Source organism: Podarcis cretensis (genome assembly GCF_951804945.1).
Source record: "Podarcis cretensis genome assembly, chromosome: 4".
NCBI classification, from domain to species: Eukaryota; Metazoa; Chordata; class Lepidosauria; order Squamata; family Lacertidae; genus Podarcis; species Podarcis cretensis.
In genome coordinates, this window is record NC_137173.1 from 58,195,072 (window position 1) to 58,214,777 (window position 19,706).

The 19,706-nt window shown below is 40.3% G+C and overlaps 1 protein-coding gene across 1 annotated transcript; it reads left to right on the plus strand.

The window, feature by feature from the left end:
• The first annotated feature begins 232 nt into the window (after positions 1-232).
• Positions 233-18,404, plus strand: PWP2 (PWP2 small subunit processome component). Its single transcript, XM_079974503.1, has 21 exons — positions 233-391; positions 1,355-1,467; positions 1,896-1,990; positions 2,244-2,343; positions 2,728-2,871; positions 4,026-4,161; positions 5,063-5,292; positions 6,025-6,168; positions 6,412-6,482; positions 7,572-7,708; positions 8,223-8,371; positions 8,735-8,882; positions 9,654-9,804; positions 10,530-10,710; positions 11,883-12,030; positions 12,448-12,556; positions 13,520-13,585; positions 14,535-14,753; positions 15,344-15,494; positions 15,930-16,004; positions 17,500-18,404. Exons 1-21 carry the CDS (start codon positions 374-376, stop codon positions 17,645-17,647), a joined length of 2,733 nt encoding a protein of 910 aa, XP_079830629.1. The 5' UTR covers positions 233-373; the 3' UTR covers positions 17,648-18,404.
• The last annotated feature ends 1,302 nt before the right edge of the window (positions 18,405-19,706 follow it).

A 19,706-nucleotide genomic window follows, 5' to 3' on the forward strand; every position in this document is an offset into this window, starting at 1 on the left:
AAAAAGAACGTATTTTTTAAAATAAAAATAACCATAATAAATAATGACTCCAGGCATGCTCTCGAGAAAGAGTGCTCAAGAAAGCAGCCTTTAAATGAGCTGCACCTCGCTGCTCCCCACCGGCCCAAATTATACGCGGGTTGGGGCGGCAGCGGAGGGGAGGAATGTTGCTCGGAACGCGGAGTGCGAGTCTCCGGGAGCTTTCGGTTCCCTGTCTGAGTGACGCAACAGGAGCCGGCAGAGAGAGCGAGAGAAAGAGAGCAGATAGGTCGGCCTGGAAATGTTCTGAACCCGGAAGCAAAACGAAGCGGCTCTTCCGGCCGACTCGTGCTGCCCATGTGTTTGCCGACCGAGTGCCGGAATCTGCGCGGGGATGAAGTTCGCTTACAAGGTTCGCTTACAGGGCGGGGGGCTTCGTCCTTCCTGGCCGGGGGTCTCGGAGCATGGGCAGCCCTAGGTCTGGCAAGAGGAGCCCGTCGCTGCCCGTTTCTTGAGGGCCCAGCCTCTGGGCGGCCGCTTGATCCCAGACCTTCCAAGCGTCCCTGTTTCCCAGGGGCGTCCCTGATTTAGATAAGGTTTCTGATTTGACCTCGGGATGGCCCACTTTCCCTTAGGATGTCCCTGTTTTCACTGGAGAAATGTTGGAGGGTATGTGATCCCTGTCCTCCTTTTCCCTTCCTGTTGCTCCTTTTAATCGTTATCTTGCCAAATTGCTCGAGTCCAGCCCTTCCACACAAGCTTTAATCCTCTTGGAAACCAGGAACTCTCCTGCCGACCTCCGCCACTGCCGACTATCCGCATTTGCTCATAATCCGGCAAATGCACACAAAATTTGCTATCTTTATGTGTTGCTTAACTAGCTGACTCTGGTACTTGGCATGCCACAAATAGTTGAAATTGAACATTAATGTTGACTTCCATTTGCACCATCTTTTCTATCCCCTAGCTGCCTTTTTTCCTTGCAAAACTCCCGTCTTTTCCTCCTACTTGACAGATAGACGCATTTGTGCACATCCTCCCTGTGGTTGGGAGAATGAGTTGGCTACAAGTCAATTACTCTTCTTTCATCCCATCCGTTATTCAGGTAGACAATGTTGTGATTTCCAGATGATGTTGGACTGCAACTTTCGTGATCCTTGACCGTTGACCATGTTGTCAAGGGCTGATGGGAGTCCAACAACATCTGGAGGGCCCCACATTGGCTGCTTCTGCACTATATCCTCTTAATTTATCCCCTCACTGGTTTGTACTATTTGAAACTTCATAGGTATTTATATAAAAAAATTGTCCAGTAGCACCTTAGAGACCAACTGCTGGTGAAGTCTGCATTCACTTCCCTTCTCTCTCTTTTCAGTTCTCCAACTTGCTGGGTACAGTCTACCGACATGGAAACCTGAATTTCACTCCAGATGGGAACTCTCTGATTAGTCCTGTGGGAAACAGAATTACCGTCTTTGACTTGAAAAAGTATGCATCTTCTTTCATTGTCTTTATAAATGAGCTTTCTCAAAGAGTAGATGATCACTAGAGGTACTGAGCCTCTGCATACAACACAGACTGTTAAAAGGGCTACTTGGGTCTGTTTCTGGGTCTCTTCTGTTGTTCCACTATAGTGAAAGAATGTGCTCCATTATCAAAGTTATAAAATGGGCTAAAGAATAGTACACTGCATTCACACTGGGAAGGATGTAGCTATTTCCCACTCCCCTTCATGTATGTGGGATGACATATAGGAAATCTGGCCTGAGAAACATGGTATTGTGTGCAGAAATGTATTTCTATGTGCAGTTCACACTTCCTGGATTGGGCAGAGGTGTATAACAGATTAGCATTTTGCATACAGTTCTGTCACTGTTTGGACGTTTTATTGATTCTTTCACCCTCTTCTCTTCCAGTAACAAGTCTGAAACATTACCACTGGCAACCCAGTACAATGTCGCATGTGTGGGACTCTCTCCAGATGGAAATCTTGCTATATTAGTTGATGAAGGTATTTTAGATTTTTAATATAATGGAAAAGAATTCAGTCAGTATCACAAATTTTTAACAGAAATATAAGTTACGGTTAGATTCATTTTAAGTATAACTATCTTTTATAATGTTCTACAATCAAGGCAAAAAATGTTGTTTGCTTTTACTATAGTCCCTTGAATAACATGACTCTCTTATTTCATTTAGAAATTTGAGTTTGAAATTGGGCTGAATATAAATGATGCTCAATCTATTTGTTCTTTTTCCAACAGAGGGAGCTGCCTTACTTGTCAGCTTGATCAGTAAATCTGTGATTCATCAGTTCCATTTTCAGAAACCTGTGCACAGTGTCTGTTTTTCCCCAAATGGAAAGTAAGAGAAACTTCCTGGTTTTGTGTTTATTTCTTTTTTTTGTATGTATAAGTGATAGTAGTACCAGTTGTTGTTGAATTGAATTTTGCTTATCATAGGAGTTGGGAACGTGACCTTTTTTTACTGGATCACCTTTATACACCCCAAATCAATATGCTTCTTGTACAAAAGTCTCTGGTGACAAAATAATTACAAATAAGTATCTAGCTGTAAATGCAGACTTTCGCTTATGTTTATGTATGTGTGTAGATGTATAAACCTTGGAAACCTGCACAGTTCTACTGCATTATCTGAATACATGCGCTTGGTGTCATCTTTTTCATTTTTATTTCTCTGCTGAATAATTATGTATGTTAAGTTCATTTTTCATATTATGCTAAACAGGAAATTTGTGGTCACAAAGGAGAACGTAGCTCTGATGTACCATGCCCCAGGAAAAAAGCGAGAATTTAATGCGTTTGTCCTTGACACAACTTACTATGGTGCATATGACGAAACAACATGCATTGATTGGACAGATGATTCTAAGTAAGTTTTAATATATGCAGTTTACCAAGGCAACATAGAAAATGAGCAAATACATTGAAAGCCAATGCGACTTGGGTTGATTGTATCTGCTGATACATTTGAAAATCTTGCATTGCAAAAAAAAGAAAAGAAAAAAAGAGAGAAAATCTTGCATTGCTCTTTTTAGGAGAGTGTATTTAGGCAGTGCCTCACCTCATAAATTCCCTTAACAGTAATGCTAAAAGTTCAGGTTATTGTTTCAGGATTCTCTATTGTCCACATTTTTCATTCGTTAATAGAGATTTTGTTACCTCCTGAGTGAATACACAATTTTTATTAAAGTAAACTTAGAAGGTTGGGTCCAGCAGAACCTGTCTGCAAATGGAAAGATTCTCTACAAAGAAGGTACTGCAGTCAAGCCCAAGTTTCCCTGAATAGAAAGAGGGACACACTTTTTTTAATCTGTTCCTCCTACAGCTCTCTGCTGCCACTTCTGACACTGTTCCAGAGGTTCCCCAACCCTCCAGAGTAGATGGGGTATACATGTGCAGAGTATTGTAGAAGAGAAGGACCAATGAAAATCGCCTTCCCCACTCTTCTGTGAATTAGACCTGGAAACATCCCATTTATTGAACAGAAATCCTCTCATGGATCTCTGAATCCAACTTGAGATTTGTAATGCAATCATTTCCATCGTTCCATACAATTATTCCATTCTTTTAAAAAGGGTTGTTGAAATGTTTAAAAAATGACTCTTTAATTTTCTCATCTTTCAAATAAATATAATGTATTTCTCTGTATTCACTGTCTATAAAAGTTTACTTAAATCATTTTTTAATATCATTAAGTGTCCACTGATCTATTTCAATTGCCTCTGTTTTGTATATCCACATGTACACACTTTGGCCAATAGCAGTAAGGGATCGACCGAATGCCTTTTCCCAGTTTAAACTGGAGAGACTATCCACTTAGATGGTGGGAACTGTGGTTTGGAATCCCATGATTTCCTTCCAGTGGCAGTGAACCTTTGGATCCAAATTTGTCTCTTCGTTTCCTTGCTATTTTTGCAAAGGCCTCTCACTCTCAATAGAGAGTTGAGCAGTATAAACTGCTTGTTGACATATCGACTATGATGTAGTTTTTGAGATGTTCTAACCACAATTCTTTTATTCTAGATGTTTTGCAGTAGGAAGCAAAGATATGTCAACGTGGGTGTTTGGAGCAGAGCGATGGGCCAATCTGATTTATTATGCATTGGGAGGTCATAAGGATGCAATTGTTGCCTGTTTTTTTGAAGGAAACAGTCTAGATGTATGTACCTCTTATATATATATATTGCATTGGTTTTTATGATTAGTGTACTTTGCTTTTGGATAATTATATGGCACAAGTCAATGAAAGGCTGTGTATAGTCTACTTTCCTCAAGGTGTTTATATACTGTAGGGGTCTTCTGCAGATTGCTTATCTGAGGGGCAGTGGCAGTTCTTTAAAAATGTGCCCAGAACTGATGTCCTGGGTGCCCAGAAATAAGCCAGCAATCAGCACCTCAGATATATTATGTTCCCATATTTCTAAGTCCAGAAGGGCCTGTTATGGATTTTGGACATTGGCAGTTAATGAATGTATATATTTAGAATGTATGTATACAGCAGAGCTCAAAAGTGTAAAATAAACGTAAGATAACAATAAAGTAGGATCCCAACAAGGCTTTATATTTGGTCTAAAAATTCAGTTTATTAGACATCTCACATCCAAGATTGCTTTCTCTCAAATAAGTTCAGATTGAAAGATAATGTCTTTGTAATTAGGTACACAGGAAGCTGGCTCATACTGAATCTAACTATCTATCTATTGGGCTCAGTCTTGTCTATACTGACTGGTAGTGAGTTTCCAGGCTTTTAGGCAGGAGCTTTTCATAGCTCTATCTGGAGACATGAGGGATTGAATTGAGGATCTGCATGACTATGTTGCAAGGGAGATGCTTTTTCGCTGAACTGTGCTCATTTTTTCCCTTGTAAGTCAAGTAGCTTACAAGATTCTGTTTTACAGTTTCATGAGAGAACATTTTATTCTTAGAATTGCAGTCTTTTGAGCTAAGTATCCTTTCGACTCTCAGTTGAGCATAGTGACATCAAATGTTTGTTTAGCCCATCTGCTTAAGGCTCATTTCAGTTGTGCAATGATGTTAACCATTATGTTTTGGTGTTCCAGTTGTACACTGTCAGCAGAGATGGGGCTTTGTGTGTCTGGCAGTGTGATACAGAGCTAGATGGTTTGAAAGCTCGACCCCCAAAAGATCAAACTGAAGATAAGGCAGAATTGGCAGAAGGCCTAGATGAAGAGTTGATGGAAGAACAGAAGGGCAAAGAGGTCCATGGGAAAGCCAGCACACATAAGAAAAAAGAGAAGGGAAAGAGAGTAAAATACTCATGTGCTGCCAAGTAAGTGATCTTCCAGAGAGAAAAGGAGGAATATGTTGCAACCAGGAGCTTGGTCATGTAGTCAAAGCCAGTGTATATGAAAACAAAACAGTTCCATTAGACTGTCTCATTGTCACACTATGAATGTGCTGCAGGCATGACTCTTGATTAGGATTATGGCATTCTAACCTTCTAAAGTGTGAAGATCTCCCACACCACAATCTCCAAGCATGTTCAACTGAAAGCACTTAGACTTTCCCTTGCGGTGGACAACACTGCCTTAACAAGCATCCAGTTAATAAGAAACAGGCTCAGACTTCCCCTGTCAATGTGGCAGGATCTGAAGTGAACATGTTAGAGGTGGAACAGAAAAATGCCATACTGAGCAATTCTATCCCCTGATTCACTGGTTAACCAGTGGGGGACGAGCATTGCTCTGCTGCCGAGTCCCCACTGTGCCTGACAGTTCGTGGGCAGGTGGAAGCTACTGCTGGTGGTATCCAGTGTTAACCACAACATTGTTTCTTCCTTTGACTTTTTTTATAGCATTTTTTTGTTTTGTTTTTTAAAAGTGGGGGGTTGGATGTTGCTTGGATTTTTAATAGATGGCTACCTTTCTTTACTTGTTTTTACTTCATGTCCAAAATGTCAGAGTACCATTGGTCTTTTGCTGGTGTATTATGAAATTAATTGAGTGGTAAATATGCCCTGCATTAAACGCATGTCAGTAGCATATTTCAATTGTTTTCTCAGATACTTTTTCAACAAAGAAGGTGATTTTAACACCTTGACAGCTGCAGCTTACCACAAGAAAATTCACCTACTAGTCACTGGCTTCGCATCTGGAATTTTTCACCTCCATGAACTTCCAGAATTCAATCTCATCCATTCTTTAAGGTAAGTATGGATATTGCTTATTATAGAGAAATGTAGTTCTAGAGAAAGAACAAATCTTTTTTTTCTTTAAAAGCAATTTCTGCTTTATAAAGTTGGACAGAGTGATACTGGTATTAGTGTCCTTTCTTCATCTACAGGTTCTTATGACTTAATAATGCATTATTTTATATGTGTCTGAAATTTTAGCATGGTCACCCAAATGCTTCGCTTTAAGCAGTTTCTTTCTTTCTTTTTGCTACTTAGCATTTCGGACCAAAGGATCGCATCTATTTCTATCAACAGCACTGGTGACTGGATTGCTTTTGGGTGTGCAGGTGCGTAACTGTAAGACATGCAGTTGAATGAGGGCCTGTTTATACAATCAGTTATGTTTAGAGAACCCTTTAACACACTTCATCTGTGGAAATTCCTTTAGATATAAATTGGGGGCTGCCGGGATGAGAAGCTTAAATCTTCAGTTCTGCTGGTATTAAGTTCCCAATGCTGACTCTGTTGAAGACACCGTAGCATAACTTGCTTATCCTTGCTCAGTCGAGGTTCAGCCAGGTGAGGTGAAGCTGGTAAGCAAGCTGGTATAAGTTCCCAAAAAAAGGTCATGGCAGGGGCAGGACCAGAGCCCTCTCTCCGACTAAGGCTGGATCCTGAGCCCATTCAGTTTGGTTGCATGCCCTGCCATAGAATACACCTTGAAAGGCTTGCTGTGCTCAGGCAGAGCAGCAGCCCCACTGTTCGACAGTGTTTGGATCAGGTTTCACTTCATGCTGTCTTAACTTTTACCAGCTTGCTTTGCGTCAGCTTCTTGTGCATATGATTGCTCCTTTAGAGACTTTGGAAAGTTATCACTTTCCAAAATTAGGGAGGTTGGACCCATTTCTTTATCAAGCTAGGTTATGAAATCACGAACAAGAGCAGGCTTAGTCAGAATCTCCTTTCTTGTTACTTTAATCCATTGGTTTGGGCCCTAGCCTCTGGAGCAGGAGAAAACAAGCTTCCTCCATCTTCCATGTGGCAGCCTTTTAGATATTTGAAGGTGGCTATCATATCTCCTCTTTTCCAGGCTAAACATACCCAGTTCCCTCAACCATTCCTCATAAGGCTTGGTCATGGCAATGTGTGTTGCATTGCCAGTTCATGCATCACATTGTCCTTGTGAATATGGGCAAGCACAAGCTTGTGTAAAAAGTAAGAATCCAGTAGAACCCTGAGAGCGGTGAAATGCGAATCCAGTTTGGTCAGTCTTGATTGGTGCAGTTCTTACACCCACCATATTTCTGAACTCATTAACTGCAATTTACAGACATAGCTTTGTGTGTGTTGGTGTATTCTATGTATTGGTGCTGCAGGAAAATGTATAGATTGAATAATTGTATTTGAGTCTGAACTGCTTGTCATTATATTTACAGGTCTGGGGCAGCTTCTGGTTTGGGAATGGCAGAGCGAGTCCTATGTGCTAAAGCAGCAAGGCCATTTCAACAGCATGGTTTCTCTTGCATATTCTCCAGATGGGCAGTACTTAGTCACTGGTGGAGATGATGGGAAAGTAAGTCTGCCGCATGTTATTGAACATGGAGTTCGTAGTTCTCTAAAACCTGCAATTTCTGGGCATATGCTATAAAGATACTAAGAAAGGAGCTCTTAAAGTTCCTAGGAGCTAGGAACCTTAATTTATTTTGGATATGTTGTCATTCCTGTTTGCTATGGGTGATGCTTGCATTATTTTTTTTAGAAAAAAGACATTAGTGTATATTTGGAGCAGAAGCAAAGCTGTGTAACATGGAAGTTGACCACGTTCTTGGTTGGCTGTAGCGACTCGTAATGTCTGGCCAGATCATGTTGTCAGTGAGGTTTCCAACTGACGGCAAAATGATAAAATCATGTCCTTGGGCTTCTTCAAGTGTGATTTTGAATGGCTTGCTTAACTTCCCTGGAGGTTTAGCTCTGCTAAGTGTGGTGTACTAAAATGTGCTTTCAGTGACTTGAATCTCAATACTATGTCAGTCCCAGAAAAGGAATATTTCTGAAGCTTACTGGAGCATTTTCTGTTTTATTTTCAGGTGAAGGTGTGGAACACCAGCAGTGGTTTCTGTTTTGTAACTTTTACAGAACATACAAGCAGTATATCTGCTGTAACATTTACCACTTCAGGATATGTCATTCTGAGTGCTTCCCTAGATGGGACAGTTCGGGCTTTTGATCTGCACAGGTAAATCCCTGAGCTTGGAGTGGAAAACCAGAGAATTTAGAGGGAATATTTCTAATTAATATCTAGAATGTTGTTTGGTTAGACGCGGTACACTCCTCTTGTGCCATTGTGTCATGTGAGCATTTCATAATTTGAAAGTATCCAATACAAAAATTGTGCCTGGTTTCAGAAACAACCAAAGCCTAGCCTTCTCCATTGAGAAGCCTAGGCTTTGGTTGTATAAATATAATTTTTTTAAGCTAATCAGTTGTTCACTTGGGATATTTCATCACTTTTTGTGATATCACTGAGGGACTTTGAACTAGAATAGTATACAGGCACCAAAGTTTTTCCTTAAATCACGTTTCTGCATGTTTTAAACAGATACCGGAATTTCCGCACCTTCACTTCCCCACGACCAACACAATTCTCTTGCTTGGCTGTGGACTCCAGTGGTGAGATTGTTTCAGCTGGTTCTCAGGACTCCTTTGAAGTATTTGTGTGGTCAGTGCAGAGTGGGCGACTCTTAGATGTAAGAGGCATTTTGTTTTGGTTGTCTCAACCCCTTTTGAAACTGCTTTTAATTGAAGCTGACTCCATCCTTAGAGCAGAGACCATATATATTTGCAGGATTTAAAAGAATAATTGAACTTGAGTGAGTTGAGCATGATTAAAAATAGGCAGATCTTTAATTTATCTTACTAGCTAATGTTCAGTTTTTGCATATAAATTCAGCTTCTAACATCTAACCCTATTGATCGGCACAGCTTTGCCCACTTGGTGACCTGTGTGTTCATAGCTTCAACAGAATCCTTTGTAGAGCAAGTGGAGAGGTCTGCCTATCATTTTCACTCCCATTATGATCATTCATTATAACGATGTACCGTATCCCATGTATGTTAGCTGTTCTGTGTGTGCTGCCATGCTGAATCTGGCAATGATATCTGCTGCCTAATAGTCATGTCTCGCAATGCTGATCCACAGCTGTGATGGTGATACAGTGATTGTTCTAGTGTTGCTGTATTGAAAGTCCTAGTGCTTGTGATCCTGGATCCTTGCTCTGATTTGGTGGTGCATTAGAAGGATCTGGTCATGTGCTCTGCCGATTTTAAATGTGGCCCAAAAGTCATATACTATAGTAACTTTAAATGTTGGGAATTGCAACCCGATAATGAAATCTCTAATGTGCAACTTTTGCATTTTGTATGCATATAGTTCCATCTGTGGATTATTGTTTTCCCTGTATAAGATCCTGTGTAAACCAACATGTATAAAAGAAATCAAATTGGCTTTTCTCCATTAGGTCTTAGCTGGTCATGAAGGCCCCATCAGTAGCCTGTGTTTTAATCCCGTCAAGTGTGTCCTAGCAAGTGCCTCTTGGGATAAGACAGTCAGGTTGTGGGATATGCTGGATAGCTGGAGGACCAAGGAAACACTGGCACTGAACTCGGATGGTGAGTCCCTTGGAAATCTCTGGTGCGAATGCAGGCAGCTATGTTCTCCGTGTGATGTTGGGTGGTTGGTTAAAGCTTTAGTTGGTCCTAGGTTCTGGGAAGAAAGCTTGCATGTAATGCAGCTTTCCCCTCACAACTGGAACTTAATTTGTCAGGTAGTACATCTGTGTTTACTTGTATTTACTTGAAGCATTTCTGTCTCTCCCTTCTTTGTTGCCCAGTCCCAGGGCAGGTTGCAAACCATGTAGTGCACCATAAACTGCAGCAAATACTATAATAAAAAGCTGAAGGATCAGATGAGAAACAGTCAATGAGCAAGCATTACAAGATTCATAATAAAATGAGTCATTGAAGTCATTGAATCTCCATTGCATAAAAGCTTGGCAATACAAATACATTTGCATTAAAAACCAACCCACCCAGTACAGCAGGTGTCAGCAGTACCTGCTTTAAAATGTAAAATGCAAAAGGTTCAGAAATGAAAAAAATGCCAGGATAAATGGTTATGTTTCAGTGCAACTTTATACAGCACAGCATTATATATAGTCTTTGTGACGATGGATATGTTATGTGTTGAGCGTGTGTGTGTTCATGTGTGATTTCTGGAAATTCTGAATCTGGTTTCATTGAGTTTATCTGTGTGTTTTTTAACAACTGAGGGCAATGTAACCAAAATGTACGTACAGGAAGGCGTGACTTTGGTTTTGCTCCCTTACCTTTTCCAGTGCTCGCTGTTGCTTTTCGTCCGGATGGCAATGAACTTGCAGTTGCTTCCTTGGATGGACAGATCACTTTCTGGGACCATGAAAATGCTGTGCAGACTGGATCAATTGTGGGGCGACATGACCTTCAGATGGGCAGAAAAGAGCTGGACAAAATAACCGCCAAACAATCTGCTAAGGGGAAGTAGGTAGACTTAAAAAAAAAATAATTCCCTTGGTTTACAGAAGTACATGCCTTGTCTCTTTTTTCAGGTTGTAAACTGTTTTCTACAGATCAGTTACATTTGTTATGAGACATTAGTGTTGAGTCCAGTATAAGGTCAGGGATGGAGAGGAGGGGTGGTGGTGAAACTTACATTCTTTTTTATCATGTATGTGTGGAGTTTTGTGTCAGCGTCAACTGGATAGGTTCTCTTTTTATTTGCTTGTTACATAAGTAGGTTGGCTATTTGATCACAGGGTTGGGAGGGATCTCCAGTGTCATCTAACCCATTTGTGACCCTATTCTAGGAAGGATCAGCTCTTTTCCTTTGAATTAGGGATACTTAATATGGTTGTTGGAATTAACTGCCTGTGTATCTGGTGAACTTGAGTTTTATTAGACTAGTTTTAATAGAGAAGTAGGAAGCTTGCGCATTGCTTGCTGCCTTTGAAAGCTCTCTTGTGCATCCTATTGACTTTTTGTAAATTAAATGTGTCTCCTCACGGCCAATAAAAGTGTGCATATGTGATTGTATTAGTATCTGGTTTTGATAACTTCTTAAGATGTGGTCATCTGACTTAATGCTCCCATCAACTATGAGCTTGTAGTCAGACTTGTAGTCAGAGTCTTAGGTTTGACTTGTTGCTGTGCGAAAGGTAATCCTGCAATTTGTTAGAGCTCATTCAGCACCCCTCTTACCATGTTAGCAGTCAAAGGCAGTAAGAGAATGGCAGGCATATATTTTGAAGGACTGTATTCAGATAACTTATTCAGATAATTTTTGCAAAGGAAGAACTTATTGCAGGTAGGTTTTTAAACAGTGATGAACATGTCAGGTGATATAAGTATTTTCTCTTTTTTTAATCTCCCACTAATAAAATAGAAGGCTCTACTATAATTAATAACCCCATGGTATTCAGGCTGTCACAACATAGTTTATTTCAATTCTGACCTTTTTCTATTATGTGTTGAGTCTCTTTAGTTCATGAAAAAATGATTTTAAGATGGCTATGGTTGGAATGGTTGGGTAGAGAAACGAGGACCTAATTTCTTAGCACAACAGACATCTATCTGCAGCATAACCAGAATATCTCTCTTGGTGGAAGGGACTGACTTATAACATAGATCTAACATGTCTTTGTTTTCTTCCCCAGATCTTTTACTACTCTATGTTACTCAGCTGATGGGCAGTGTATTCTAGCTGGAGGGCAGTCAAAGTTTGTTTGCATTTATCATGTCAAGGAACAGATGCTCATTAAGAAATTTGAAATATCTTGCAACTTGTCTTTGGACGCAATGGAGGTTAGTGATTGATTCCCCCCCCCCCCCTTATTTGTTGTGTATGTTTGGGTATGATCTATATGACACTATTAAACAGAAGTATGTTTGTGCTTCTGCTTCCCTGTGGCAACCTGATTTGTAATCCGTCAGTGAATTCAGTCTTTGGACCAAGTGATGCAAATCTTTGCTCCAAAGTATTTTGTTATGACATTCCAACCTATTTCTGGTATGAACCAATGTTGTCTTTCTAGTGCTTGACTTTTATCCAGAAAGCATGCACACATCTTAGATTTGGAGGGATAGAGATTGAGCAAATGCTGTAGCCCTTTAAATATTCTGAGACATTATAGAAATTCCAAATAGTTTACCTGATTTCATGTGCCTTCTACCTGAAGAATATAAGCTTTGCAATGTTGTTGTTGTTTTTCAACTTTACAGGAGTACTTGGATCGCAGGAAAATGACTGAATTTGGTAGCATGGCATTAATAGATGAAGGAACTGGGGACGATGATAATGTTGCAATCCCTCTTCCGGGAGTTAAAAGAGGTATCTGTTTCCATTTCACAATTTTCAGCTTATCTGCTGTTTCATGTGTGCCAGGTACTCTGTGAGCTAGGAAGCTCCCTTGCTGAGTCAGGGAGGAATGGAAAGGGTGAGAGCATGCAAAGCAAGCCTTTTGTTTATGCTTTCTCACTTTTACTTCCTAAAGCGGTGATCAAACCTTTTTTTTAAGCTGGGAGTCCAGCTAATAGCACTTTTGACATCTCCTGAAGAATGAAACCCATTGTGTGAGAATGGGCGCTTGGAATTTAAGATTTCAAAATGCTGAGGTTGATGCAGCCATCAGTTTCACATTCCATGATGGTTCTAGGGCAGTGATTCAGTGCCTCCAGCACTGTGGTCGCCACCAGCATTTTCACATCCATCCCTGTTTTGTGAAGTTGTCCCTGTTGCCTCTTTCCTGTGTTCTCTTGCAGTTTACCTGTCTTAATCTGTTTTCGTTCCCATCAGCCCCATCCGACGTTGCAATCAGAAGGATAGGCAGATTCCTAGATATTACTGCAACAATCTGTACTGTTCAGTGACAGTGATGATAGGGAAGGAAATGGGTTGTATCCAACACTGCGCAAGCAGAGTTCCACTTGTGCAACAGGACTTTCATTGCCTCTCTTTTTTCTGGTACATCAGCAAAAGCTGCTCCAGGGGTTCCCCAGCCCTCCAAAAACTTATTTTGAGTGTGTCGGCGGGACTGGTGGGGTACGTGAGAGGAAGTTCCATTGCATGCAGGGAGATATGTTGTGTGAAGCTTTCAGTGTTGGATAGAGCCAAAAATGTAGTTTTTACTATGCTGTTTAAACATTTTACTCTGGCAAACAGTTTTAAACCTTTTTAGAAATACTGTACTGATGGCTAACTAAATGGAATTAACATGGATTCTCATGGTTGATACATGCAAAGTTAATATTTAACTCAAGAAGTTCATTGAATTTGTCTTTTACTTTGTTTCAGGTGACATGAGTTCTCGATCCTTTAAACCAGAAATAAGAGTGACCTGCCTCCGCTTCTCTCCTACCGGTGGGTGCTTTTAGAATGGAGCTGGCAATAGTGTGCTGCTGCTTTTAGGATCAGGTTGTGGTGGTTTAAAATAAATGAAGTGGCTGTCTTTTTTAAAAATTGCTATTAATACATTTTTTTGTTTGCAAATTTAATGAGAAGAACAAGGAAAAAGAGGAAATAAAAGAAGAGAAAGAGGGATAATGATAACTGGCATATACAAATAATACTAAAGGTAGACCACCATTAGTAAGTAAATCTTAAAGTAAACATACGTTAATAAGCCTTCCAAATGTCCAAATAGGTATCCACACAAAATTGATGACCATATGAAACATGTGGGGATCCCTGTATGCTCGTGCTCCCTCAAAATCATGCGCCCCTGGCCCTCCCCATGCTATGCCTCTGCCTTGAGTTTCCCTAACACTCCTCACATGCTGTTTTGCGCCTCCATCTCTTTCCATCAGCATTGAGAGGCAACCAATCAGACCTCTGCCTTTCATTTGCAGCAGGAAGGAGTAGTGAAGGAAACTTCAAGAAACAAGGATCTGCAGTGACAGGGGCAGGGTAGAGTCCCACCACACATTTAAAGCACAGGGCTTCCCCCAAAGTGCCATGGAAGCTGTAGTTTGTTAAAGGAACTGGGAATTGAATTAAACTACAGTTCCCACCATGACTTGCTTTGGAATGAGATGGCTGTCTTAGTTCACCCCAGAACAGCATAACTAATCATAATTACTAGATATTTGTCACTTATTTGTACTTTGATTTGACTAGTTGAATTTTATGTCTCTGGTGGAAAGTACATGTTTTATGCCAGCCAGTACAGTTTAAGAATAAAGTTGTTTGTACATGTAGATTTATTCTTCAAGATCATGGTTTATAAAAGCTGTCTTTAATATAATCTTCCAATATTCCTCCTTCCAGACACGAACAGTTTTAACTAGCACAAGCAATATTTCTCTTGTAGGACGAAGCTGGGCAGCAACAACCACAGAAGGTCTTCTTATCTATTCTTTGGACTCTAGTCTGGTCTTTGATCCATATGACCTAGAAATTGACATCACCCCTAGCAGTATTCGTAAAGTACTGGTTCAGAAGGAGTACACCAAGGCGATTGTCATGTCTTTTCGACTGAATGAGAAGAAGCTGATTCAGGAGGTCCTAGAAACTGTTCCATACAATGAAAGTAAGCTGGAATTCTGTTGCCAGTCTAATGTGGTGGTTGCAGAAAGCTACCTGAAGTTCTAAGACGTCTCCAATACTTAGTTTGCCTATATACTAGGGAGAAGGGAAAGTATACGAAGTCCCAAATGATCTCAGGTGCTTGACATGTGTGCAAGAATGCAAGTAGTGACCATTAGAGGAACAGAAAGAGGGGGAAGATAGATAGATAGATAGATAGATAGATAGATAGATAGATAGATAGATAGATAGTGCAATAGCACCTTAGAGACCAACTAAGTTTGTTCTTAGTTAGTCTCTTAAGGTGCTACTGGACAATTTTATTATTTTTATATATATTTCGATTGCGTCAGACCAACACGGCTACCTACCTGAATCTAGAAAGAGGGGGAAATAGGGAAAGAATAGCATCGTGCAGTATGGCAACTTATTGATTTGGATTTCCTTTGCCTGGAGATATCTTTTTTTAATTTAAAAACAACAACTTGGAACTGGAAAGCTTAGTGATGAATCATATAGAATATACTGGTTTTTTTAGCTTAAGATTTTGCACATGTGATTTAAACTAATAACGTATTATTTTTAAAACCACAGTTGAAGTAATCTCCTCAATGCTCCCAGAAGTGTATATAGAAAAAATGCTAGAATTTTTAGCCTCTTCCTTTGAGACATCTCGTCATTTGGAATTCTATCTAATCTGGACTCAGAAGTTGCTTATGTTACATGGATGCAAGTTAAAAACAAGGTTAGTGATCTTCAGGATAAGGGTGTGGGAAGAGAGAGAATAAGACATTTGGTTTCCCATCAGAACTGGTTGGGCCCAGATCTGCTTAGCTTTAGAAAATGAAATATCATTCTTTAGACTGTGAATTTGAATTAGCAAAATTGGTATTTGTACCAATTTTACCCCTTTAAGGTGATTGGATTGAAAATTACATTCCTAATTGCCAGGTAGCTGCCACGGTGTACAGAACCTTAAATTGTAGCAATATTGTGTATGTGTGTGAGAGAGACATAATTTACCACTTCTGCAAGTAGTAGTAGTTTCATTGCAAGTCACCATTCACAGCTGTCTCAGTTCTTTGACACTTTGAAGTTTTGAATTTAGCCCTTTTTATTCTTAAAATGTACAGAATGATTTTTACAAACCAAGAGTTAAGTTTTTTGTGTGCTTTTGCAGGTCAGAGAAACTGCTGCCCACCATTCAATTCCTTCAGAAGAGCATTCAGCGTCACTTTGAAGATGTTTCCAAACTGTACGTATTTTGTTCAATTGCATTCTCTTTCAAATAATTTCTCTTTCTAGTAGAAAGAGATGACTCTGACTAGAATATTGAGCATTTCTTAATGAAAATTCCCTTTCCCCTTCCTTCCACCTAATATCCCACATTGTATTGGGGATAATTTTACCTGGGATCTTAATGCTTTGTGTGATTTTGTTCTGTCAAGTTCCTTGCCATTCACTGACCTCTTCCTGTTGCGTTAAGGACCCCTCCCATTCCCAGCACTGAATTCCTTCAGGGGTGGGGTAGTTAGTTGGGGGCTGCATACTACTGGTTATTAGGGACAGTCCTGTATTCCATCCTTGAACGCACACATGCATTCCCCATTCACACACGCACAAACACACAGTACATACCAGACTCATAATCTCATACCCTTAACAAACAGCCCCCAATAGCTAACCTGCTCCAATTAAAATTCCTTCCAGTAGCACCTTAAAGACCAACTAAGTTAGTTCTTGGTATGAGCTTTCGTGTGCATGCACACTTCTTCAGATACACTGAAACAGAAGTTTCCAGACCCTTCTATATAGTGAGAAGGTGGGGAGGGGTATTACTCAGAAGGGTGGTGGGAATGGGTGATTGGCAGATAGCTGTGATGAGCCTGTTGACGACTCTTAACGACTGCAATAGGTCTTACAGGAAAAAGCAAGGGGTGAGAAGGTGAAAAATGGCTTTGTCATGTATAATGAGATAAGAATCCAAGGTCTTTTAAGTTTGGTGATAAGTTGCAATTCAGCAGCTTCTCTTTCCAGTCTATTTCTGAAATTCCTTTGTAGTAAAACAGCTACTGAAGAAGTGTGCATGCACACGAAAGCTCATACCAAGAACTAACTTAGTTGGTCTTTAAGGTGCTACTGGAAGGAATTTTTTTTGTTTTGACTATGGCAGACCAACACGGCTACCTATCTGTAACTGTTCCAATTAGTTCAGAAAGAGGTCTTCTTTCCCATTGTCTTAATTCCACCCTTCTGGTGTGCCTTTGTGGGGGATGAAAAACGCGCCTTCCTCACTGGTCTGCACTGATCAGCAGAAGAGCATGGAGAAAGTGAAGCTAGGATGGCAAAAGGGCTTGGGGAAAGTCTGGCAGGCCAGAGAGTCACCATGTATGTTAGATCTGATGGTTTGTTATTTCAGCATTAGAGCAACTTGCAACATGGAGTTCACTTGCAGAAGCAGCTAGTAAGAAAGATCGTGGTTAATTAGTTGTGTGTGCCAATGAAGCAACATCAGTTAAAATCCACAGACATAACTTTCATATTGCCTCAAACATAATACTTTTCATTGGAGCCATTTTCAGGTTTGTCTTGAGAAATTAAGCTAAGAGTGTGGCATGTGTGAACCAATGCAAGTAGTATGTTGCTGATAGTGGTCTGATTATTGGCTACTTTTTATAAAGATAGGAAAGCTCTTACATGCACTGCTTTGAATCTACCTAATCCCCCCCCCATGGTCTTTGTCTCTACAGTTGTGACTGGAACTGTTATAACATGAAATATATTATGGCCATTTCACAACAGAGGGGTGTGAAACGTACAGCAGAAGTGTCTGAAAATGAAGATTTGGAAGACTCCAATAATGACTGTGTCATGGAAGAATTGCCTGCACTTCCATGAACTTTTGAGAATGCTTTTTCATACATAAGTAATTTAAACAGTGGTATTCACTGAGAACTGAGCAGCCCTCATAGAGGCATATTTTGTACAGGTGATGCAGCAACATGATTGGAAGTAAGCAGGCTATTCCTTTTTGTCCTCTGTTTCTAAACTAGCATGTAAATTCTTGATACTGCTAAATTTTAAGCAAGACAATGTCATCAAATATTTTAAATGCCTGGGAGGAGGGGCAGGGTCCATCTGCCACCAGCTGACTTCTGTTTCTGCACAGGAACTTTTAAGCTCCCTCCTTCCATTGACAGCCCTTTCTGGATTGGGAAGTCATTCAGAGTGGCATCCTGCAAGAATACATGGGGTGCCACCGGAAGAAAACATAGACTTCTGGCATGCATGGAAGTATTGGAATGTGAGTGGGGATGGATCCTAGCCATGGCTTTTTTCCTGGCTTTAGGGTAAACGTGTAAAAGTGCTGCAGTCATACTGCAAATGGTCCATTGACCTTTAGCATAATTTCACTGATATAAAATTCAACTATTAGTTGTTTATGGGGGAAAGACAAATACTAGGACTGGTGTGAATGAATATCTAGGCAAATATTTCTTACGAAGCAGCTCATTGTATGTCCCAAATAACTCTGGTTGACAATTTCTAGAAACCAGCCATGCACAAGTGATTCCAGCTATTCATAATCCATGATGTATTCACAGATATCAACATGAGAATATGGTCGAGTAATAAAGGCATGTTCATAGCTTCACAGGTTGTCTGGAGTGCATTAAGGCATGCAGTTATTTTTATGAAGTACTAGAAAATTACCCTGACTCGAATGTGGAAAAGTGTTGTATGTAATAATGTGGTCTACGTTAAACAACAGCAAATGCTCAGCTGTTGTAGCCTGAATGTGAATTGTGTATCACAGGATAAAGTGAACAATGTTATTTCCAAATGGTATTTTGGTATTATTAGTTGATTGCTAGGATTTTAGCTAGGTGTAGGGAGTGTGGAATATTTATTTTTATTGATCTCTATACCATCATTCACGAAACAATTCCATTGTTTTTCAAAGAAAAAATACAGTAAGAACAGTCATACCAAACAGCAGATAGAAATAGCTGCATATTTTAACTTCAGTAGGTTTTTCAAACCTTGCTCCTGGGCAGATTATTGTAGGCAGAGTTGTTTCTTTAGCTAGTTGGATCGTAAGCCACATAGCACGTTAAATGTCAGCACCAGCACTTGGAATTGTGCTTGGAAACAGGTGAGATTGGTGAACTGGGAGAAGTGATGGTGCAGATATTCCACTATGACATGTCTTATATCACATATTTAACCTTGACTATAGGATGCAGGAACAATGCCAACTGAGTGCGTGTAGATTTAGTGAGCGGTTGTTCACATCTCAACATTTAAAAGGGTCATATGAATTGGACTTCAGTTGAATGAAAGAACAAACGAGTTATTATGTGTTGAGTTTCCTGTACCCATTGAGGCTGTTTGCTCCCAAGAAAGACACTGCTGAAATGTATTTTTCTTAGATTACTATGTGATACCCACCTTTCCCCCTTTTTTTTGGGGGGGGGGCAGATCTTTCCCCACTCCTCCTCCCTTAACTGAAGGGTGCAATTTGGTTTAAAGGGAAATGTTTTCCGTGCCTGAATCAAAACCCAGCATTGTAGTGGTTGATTTTACTACATTGTTGTAAAATAGTTTTGCTAAACAATACGCAAACATGGTTCCTTTGCAAATTTTGTCGCCCAGATTCCTTCAGACCAAGTGTTGGTGCTTGGGCATGTCCAGTTGATAGAGTTGTCAAGCCACCCACTCTTTTGCAACGTTGTTTGAGTGTGTGCAAGTTCTTTTTATAAGTTTGAGCTTTGGGGAAATGCGTTCAAAATATAAAAGCAAAATACGATGAGGAATTTATAAGAGATAATGGAAACTAATCTGTATAAAACTGCCGCCCCCTCCGTTGGCTGCGCCTGGTTGGCCGACTGAGAGCGCCGGCTGCTCCTGCCAGCCCGAGCCAGTTCGCCCAGTGACCTACTCCTTGCGAGCTCAG

Coding starts and splice junctions, on each gene's coding strand:
- PWP2 (XM_079974503.1), top strand. Junction 10,711..11,882: donor AAACAATCTGCTAAGGGGAA/GTAGGTAGACTT, acceptor TTTCTTCCCCAG/ATCTTTTACTACTCTATGTT. Junction 14,754..15,343: donor AACTGTTCCATACAATGAAA/GTAAGCTGGAAT, acceptor TTAAAACCACAG/TTGAAGTAATCTCCTCAATG.